The 7,933-nt window shown below is 38.4% G+C and overlaps 1 protein-coding gene across 1 annotated transcript in view; it reads left to right on the top strand.

Moving 5' to 3' along the window:
* myo3b (myosin IIIB) overlaps positions 1-7,933 on the top strand; it is a 77,061-nt gene that overhangs the window by 30,282 nt on the left and 38,846 nt on the right. Inside the window, exons 22-24 of the mRNA XM_058391146.1 lie at positions 47-200; positions 356-444; positions 560-689. Of these exons, the coding sequence (XP_058247129.1) occupies positions 47-200; positions 356-444; positions 560-689 (373 nt within the window). The remainder of the gene's footprint in view (positions 1-46; positions 201-355; positions 445-559; positions 690-7,933) is intronic.

Raw genomic sequence — 7,933 nt, 5'->3', positions numbered from 1 at the left:
ATTACATTGCCAATAACTGATCGTTAACATTGTGTGTGCTTCTCAGATGGAGTATCAGAGTGAGGGGATAGATGCCAGTCTGGTGGAGTATGAGGACAACAGGCCAATTTTGGACATGTTCCTGCAGAAGCCCATGGGGCTTCTCTCGCTGCTGGATGAGGAGAGTCGCTTCCCTCAGGCAACAGACCAAACCCTCGTTGGTAATTCACTGCACAGAGCTCAGATCATTTTCTGCCCATCCATATAACCTGCTTTTATGTTTTTGCGACATGTATTAAAAATGACCTACGGATCATAATTAACGATCTTCTAAAAAGAGCCATTTATCTAGTTCTCATTCTCCTTTTATTTCTAGATAAGTTTGAAGACAACCTACGCTACAAGTACTTCTGGAGACCAAAGCGTGTGGAGTTGTGCTTTGGAATTCAGCATTATGCTGGAAAGGTGAAATATATTTTATATTTACTGAATGCAAATCCACTTCATTTTCTCTAATCAGCATTTTACTGATTTCTCAAATTAGTATGTATCCTAATATTTGGATTTTATGTTCTCAAAGGTGTTGTACAGTGTAAATGGTTTTCTGGAGAAGAACCGAGACCCTCTGCCTGCAGACATCATGGTTGTTTTGCGAACATCTGAGAACAAATTGCTGCAGCAGCTGTTCTCCAATCCTCTTACTAAAACTGGTATGTTTCTCAACTCTGGCACACAAAACTAATTATATGGTAAGTCATGTTGTCAAGCTGAGACTTTTGACACATACTTTACTGTCATTATCTATTTAAATGACTTGACTGAAATTGGGGGTCAGCAAAGTCAAAGGTCATTACCGGGTTAAAGGTTTTTCCCCCTACAGCCATGATACTGTAGAAATCTTGGGTAACACTAATATGATGAATGTCTATGGATTTGTTAACTCCACCACTTAGTATGTGATCCACTTAGAGTCGTGTTTATATAATCACCACAGCCATGCTAACACAGTGTCATTCTCACACCTCTCTGATACCCCTTAGGGGTCAAATCAGACGAGGTCAAACATGTTTCTGGAGGACTGTAAAACACTGCTGTTTGGTTGTTTAGATGTGTCATTACACACACTTTGAGTGTCTGTTGCTTTATTTGTGGTAAAGGTCAGTCCGAGGGCAACGCTACTGACATGTCACACAACTGTACTGTCAATTATATTGCCTGGTGTTGATGGTTTGGCAGAGGTTTTTCAGCATAGCACCTTGTCTATTCCACTCTTTCTCCTTCTCTGCCTCTCTCTATTTAACTAGATATCCGTCTCTTTCTTTATCTCCTGTGTGGCTGAGCGCTGGTTAGAAAAATAGCAAGATAGAATAATAGAAGGATTTTTTTCATTTTCAGTAAGAAGTCCCCCTTGCTTCCCTGCTGTTTTGCCTCTGTCTCTCCTGATTTGGGGTGTTCCAGCGATAAGGTTTTCCAACACCCAGCAGATGAGATGCCACTGTTTAGAGCTCTTATAAAGCCATATGCATCTCCTCTTTTCTTTATCATTGTGCTGCCAGTGATGTGCTTAAAAAAAAAAAAACGTCAGCCACTAGGTAAGCTTCGAGGCCTCGGCTACTAGATTTAGTGAGGAAGAAGGAAGCAGAGCGTTTAATTATGTATTTCACTCTCCTCTGTAGATAAGCCATTATTTGCCTCCCATCTTCTTCCAGTATCCTTGAGTGTGTTTTGTCTGAGCAGAATTGAAAGCTGTAGGAAGGCAGTGTTTTTTCTGCTCTTAATGGATAGAAAAAAAGAAAGCCTGTCTTTGTGTGTGTGTGTGTGTGTGTGTGTGTGCGTGCACGCACCCATGTAACCACACATGCATTGATGAGAATAGCTCACTCTTGTTTGTGATTGATAATAAATGCATAAACGAGAGGGCGTTCTAATAGTTGTTAGTCAATGAGAGTGCAGTACCATCCTCCGCTATCGTGTATCTGCTTGTCCACTCTTATACTTATCTTTGCTCATCATAGCTGGCTGACTTTTCATCCTGATACAAACCATTAGAAACAGCATCTTCCTTTTATGCCCCAAATATCAGCAAAATTAGAATTTTTGATCTTCAGGCCAAAATATGAGGGGAATTTAATTTGCATATATTTATACCTAATTTTGTAGCTTTCTCCTCTCCTCTTATCTGGAATTCCAGCTATCTGCAGGATCTGATAAAAATCTTTTTGTGCCTGGTGGTGTTTGCTTTACTGACAGGCTTCCTCTTGTAGTCTGCTTACCACCACTAGGGGGAATCCTGGCTGATGGATTCTCTACAAGAGTGTGGGAAATGTGGAGGCATTCGTTTTCTGTCAAAGCAATTTTCTGTTAAATCTTTTCTGGAGGTATTTGCTGTCTGTCATGCACATGCAGAGATGATATAGATAATGTAGATTCAGAACTAGGTTTTACAGGGAAATGTGTAGCAATAGAACATCACAAAAATATGTCTGGCTTGATTCTGAGAGATCGATGTGAAACTGAAATCACTGGATGCTAAACTTTATAGCATAGAATCATGAAATCACTGGCTGGATAAGAGAAGTTAAAAGGAAAAGATATTATTGCTTTGATTTGTAATGAGTACATTGAAGGTCTAAATAACAACGAAGTTTTAAAAAAATCCATTAAAAGTAATTCAGTATTCATTTTCAATGCAACAACAACAGTCGAGTAAAGTACAGATATTCCAAAATAGTACTAAAATAAGCAAATAAAATATTAATTTTGCTTTCTTTAATTAATAGTCTATGATCAACAGAGAGACCTGCCCTTAACTTTGGAGATAAGGTTAGATTTGAATGGAGATAAAGCATTTAACATATCCCTGTCCTATAAAGATGCCAGACTTATTTATTTTATAAGTTAATATTAAGAGATGAGACCCTGTGTGCTTAGACGTCTTGATTTCTTACCTTAATTAAAAAGATGTACACTAATTTATAAAAATTGTATTGATATGTTGTCTACCAACTAAGCAGCAAGTACTAAGCTCCCCCAACTTTTTGTTCCTTCGGGGCTTTCTGAAAAGATTTAGCTGAAGAATATGTTGGGACTTCATGGAAGAACTGCTATAATCCTTTTTTTTGCTAGGAAGTCTGTCACATACACAATCGTATAACCAGACCATACATGGTGTTATAACCATAAACACAAATAAATCTTGACAGTGTTTAGAAATGAACTAAGCTTTTGTCCATCCTACCATTCAGCTCATCTTTAGGGCTGGGGCCTGTCCATGTGGCATGGCTTTGTCACAGGAAATGGATTATATTTGCATGGACAAATTCCCCTGAAGCCTGAGCACATCCGTGGATCAGGCAGATCGGTGTGTTTGGTTTGGCCCTGTTCTAAGACGCTCTGTGGGATCTGCTCTCCCGGCCCGTGGGTCATACTGTATGTATATATTCCAAAGTAGGGGCCTCGGTATAGATTTACAGATGTACATTAGAATAAAAATGTAAAGGCTGTTAGTGGGAATAGTGCTTGTGTTGGGTGAAGACTGAAGTCTCACTGCAGAATAAAAATTTGGAGATGGACCATTAGCATGTCCATACAGAACAAAAATCTAGGTAACAAAATCACATTGCTTAAAATAACACCACATCATAAGCCTAAATATCTCATGCAAGTCATCCTTAAGATTAGTTGAGTTGCATCTCGTAAACACATCCAAAGTCAGGTACAAAGTCATTAAGTGGCTACTCAAGTCCAGTCAAAATAACATTCCTAATAGACTTTTCTGTGAATGTTGCCGCCCCAAATGATTTCGATGATCGGGGGAAATCTAGCTATTTTAATAAGTGAAGTAGGCCAGAGTAGCCCATTTCTATGCCAGAATAAAAAATAAGTCAAAGTTTGCTGAAATTCTTCAGTTCTTGATAAGCACATCCAAGACAAGTTGGAAGGACTCAAGTGCTACAGGTACAGTCTAAATATAGCATATGTTTATGACTAGATTAATATAGTAAGTTGATTAGGTGGTTGGATTAGCCACTTACTTCTTGCATTTATAATCTGAATGCAAATCCTAATACGTATCCTTTGGCTTACTCTCATATAATATTCCCCTAACATTCAAAATGTGCGGAGTCTGAATTTGCTCATCTAGTGTGACTACACAGTAAGCTGAATTTACCCTGATCTAAATAAACGGCTTCAGATGTTCACCTGTACTTAGATCATTCAGCTAAGATAACATTAACAACCTTGACGCTAAGTAAACATTTAACCCCAATCTTGTGTTCGTCACAGCTCTGCAGATTCTTTTGCTGCTTTTCTGCTGCGATATGGAGAAAGCAGTCACACTTTTGTCAGCTGTCAGAGCATCTCCTGATAAAGCAAGGCTGTGTCAAGCATCCAAAGCCCATTACAGCGTGCGCTCGCTCCACTGATGGATGCTCCCTGACAGTGAAACATGCTGTTCAAAATGCCTCTGGCCTCAGAGCACGGGACACTGACGAGGAGAGGAGGCAGTGGAACAATCTCATTTGCCTGGTTGCTGACTTGATTTTTAAGAATACTTCATATTTATTTAAAAATGATGAAGGGGCTTGAGAGCGATCGAGGCCACGAGTCAATGTACGAGAGAAAGCATGCTCGAGCGAGTGAGAAGAGAGTGATATCTAGCAGCTCTCCTCAGCAGAAGTCAGCTTGTAACGGCTGCTGTCTGACAACTTTGATTGTCCCCTGTGTCGACAGCCCGAGTCTGGCCTTCTGAAGTACAAGGCGCACACAGCCTCTGATGAAAGCGAGCAGAGAGGTGTCATATTGAACGAGGGATTGCTTTTTAATCCAGGGCACATTGACTATTCTTGTCAATAGAAACTCAATACAAGTGCCAGCTTGAGATTTTTTTTTCTATAGGAATCTTGCTGGGCTTAATTTTCAAAGTGAATGCACAGATGCCAGGGAAGGGCTTTTTTTTTTTTCACTCCCTCTCTCTCTCTCTCTCTCTCCTTTCTTTGTGTTGTCAGCATTTGCCAGAAGCAGCACACGTGAAGTAGAGATGATGGGTGTCATCCTCTTTCACAGAACTGTGCCTTAACAGACAGACGGACCTTGTGCAAGAAAACAACATACATGCACACACAGATCTGGTTTGCTGGTTAACCTTTTGAGAAATTGGACACAAGACTGTATTGAACTGTCATGAGTATTATATTCTAGCTATTTCAGTGAAATTGCACCAAAGTGAAAAGCAATACATGATCCTAGAACATAATTTTGCTTGACATCCCTAAAAAGCACATTTCTTGGATACAGGAGCAGGAATAAATGATTGTCTCTGCAATGCAATATTACTGTAACAATATATACAGTACATCACAGTAATTTTAGATAAACATGTAGGTGTGATGTCAGCTTTTCTTTCATATGTGTGTGTATGCAGCATGACAGTGTTGCATGCTTCTCCCAGTCTTACTAATTCTTCATGACAATTATGGGCTGCTCATCTGCAGACAGGAGGTGGAGAGATATATTGATATAGATCAAAGGAGAGAGAGGGATGTTGTTATACAGTACAGAGGGAGACTGAAATCTTCATTTAATTCTATAAGAGGAGGATGTTGTTCTAGGCAGCGACAGTGCTTTTAGAGCTCTTAGAGCTCTGCATGTACTCAATAGGTCAGATAAGTGCAGATGGTCACAATGCTACTGTATTTAAACTTATTCTTGGCTAACTCGCACACGGCCTCACACTGGTCCGAGTGTCTTGTGGTGACAATAATTACATTAGCTTAGCAGGATGTACTGCATCATATTTTAAACTAATGCTGATTTTTGTCATTCTTAGGTTGTAAAGAAAATTCAGTGAAAGGGAGTTAATTAAGGTTGTAGTGTGATTTTTTTTACTATTCTTTTTCATACTAAACTCACACAAATGGAGAAAAGTAATTTCTATTTAATTAATTACTTTCAGATATAATTCAGATTTTTGTTGTAGTTGTTCAATATTAGTTTTTCTTTATATAATGAGTTCATCTCTCTAAAGCTTTCCATTTTATTTCTATTTAGCTAGTTTCAGAGATAATTCCTATTGTTTTAGGTTATTTATTTATTTATTTAAATTTAGTGTTAATGCAATTTTTATTTATTTATTTATTTTTTTACTATTTTTAGTTGTCGTATAGTTTTCATTATTTATAATAACCATGCTTGGAATGTCCACCTCACACTTTAGTGTTTTCCACACTCTATTTAATATAGCACTAAATGATGCATCACTCAGAGCTTTTGTTCCTGTTCATGTAAAGATATCCATTAGCAAGTATTTTTAAATAGAATAATAAAACTTTTACTAACAGGGAGACAGAGAGCTTCGGCTTGGTGGTCAGTATTCACTACAGCACTATTTCTTTGGGTGCTGTCCTCTTACTTACTGAGTGTTATTTCTTAAAGTGACAGTACAGCATTACGGTACACAGGATTAAATCAACAAAACTCAAGCCCAGTCAGTATTCCTTAGCCAGTCTGTTTTTCCATGTTTGTGTGATGTGATGGAGAAGCATCCAATAACTGTGTCCTCTAAGCCTTCTGGTCAACAGTGATGAATTCCTAAGCTCTAATTAGATCTGACATGCAGTGGTTAATATAGGACAAATAGTAACATGATGTCTTTGTTCAGAATGATCGCAAAAATGCAACAGACAAAAACAAAAATGCCATGATGTTAGTGAATGCGAAGAGACAGCAAATAGTCCAGTATAAAAGGAGGAAGCTGAAAAATATGAATATTATGAAAGACTCACAAACCACTTGTTTAAATTATATCTGCTGAGTGCAAACTAGAAAGCACAGCAATCCAGTAGTTTTATAGCTTCAGATTCCTCTCCATACACACACACACACGCATAGACGTAAACACACGTGCATACACACGCACACATTTGCTGGGTTAATGCTGCTTTCCACTTCTGCGGTGGGTATTTTTCTAAAGGTGTGTGGCACATCTGTGCTGCTATTGTTTATTCATGCAGTCGAGCCTTTGAAATGTGTTAAAATGCTTCCCACTCATTATAAAACTCCTGCCACCCATGGATTAGCACTTTGATGTCACCAATCCTGCTTCAAAGGCTGCTTTCAGTACCATTAATCAGAGTTTAGCCTCTGAAGACTCAGCCAGAGAAAACATTTGGACATCTTGTGCAGAAAGTTTTGAAACGCACCGACTGCTATGCATGTGCTACAGTGGGACTGCATATCCTGTAGAACAGTGGTGTGTGTGTGTGAGTGTGTGTGGTTGCATGCATGTGCACGCAAGCGTGTGATAGAGCGAGAGAAAAATTTAGGATCCTTCGCTGCGAAGTTTCTTGTACTGTTGTGTCTCATGTCTAAATCATTTTCTGCTCTACTATTTTAGAAGGTTTAATTGTCATCATTGTAGATCTGTGTGTCTAAATCTTCTTGTAAGTCATTGCTACTGTATTTTAAAGAAGTAACCCCAATGTAAATATTGTGTTATATTCAGATTAGATAGATAATGCATTCTAAACCAGCATGAATACATATTTATTTATTAGTTTTTCTTTCTTTTTTAAAAGCCTGTCTTCGAGAAAGCTTTTCATCTGGTTGGATCCCAAAGGACATAGGGAAAAAAAACACATAAGCACAAAGTGTTTACTTTAATGCAGCTTGTGGAAGCTTGTTGGGAGAGTTGTCTTTTAATCAAAATTCCCACCCCACCTACAGCTCAAAGTCTGCTCAAAACTCCCTGAAGTACTTCGCTCCAGCTTTATTTTAATCATGTGTCCATTCATTAACTTTTTAAATCTTTCTGGAATGTGACAAACCTGGAAAATGATGTAAATCTATTAGAATATTATCAGATGGCTATTAATGTCAACAGTAAACTGAGTTAGGAAAGTGCCTTGCTTTTAGTCCAGAGGGCATCTGGGTCAGAGGCTGAATAAAGTGAAAA

This window comes from Hemibagrus wyckioides, linkage group LG06 (assembly GCF_019097595.1).
Source record: "Hemibagrus wyckioides isolate EC202008001 linkage group LG06, SWU_Hwy_1.0, whole genome shotgun sequence".
Taxonomy (NCBI): domain Eukaryota; kingdom Metazoa; phylum Chordata; class Actinopteri; order Siluriformes; family Bagridae; genus Hemibagrus; species Hemibagrus wyckioides.
The sequence above is the reverse complement of the archived record's forward strand: the minus strand, read 5'-3'. Positions and strand labels throughout refer to the sequence as shown.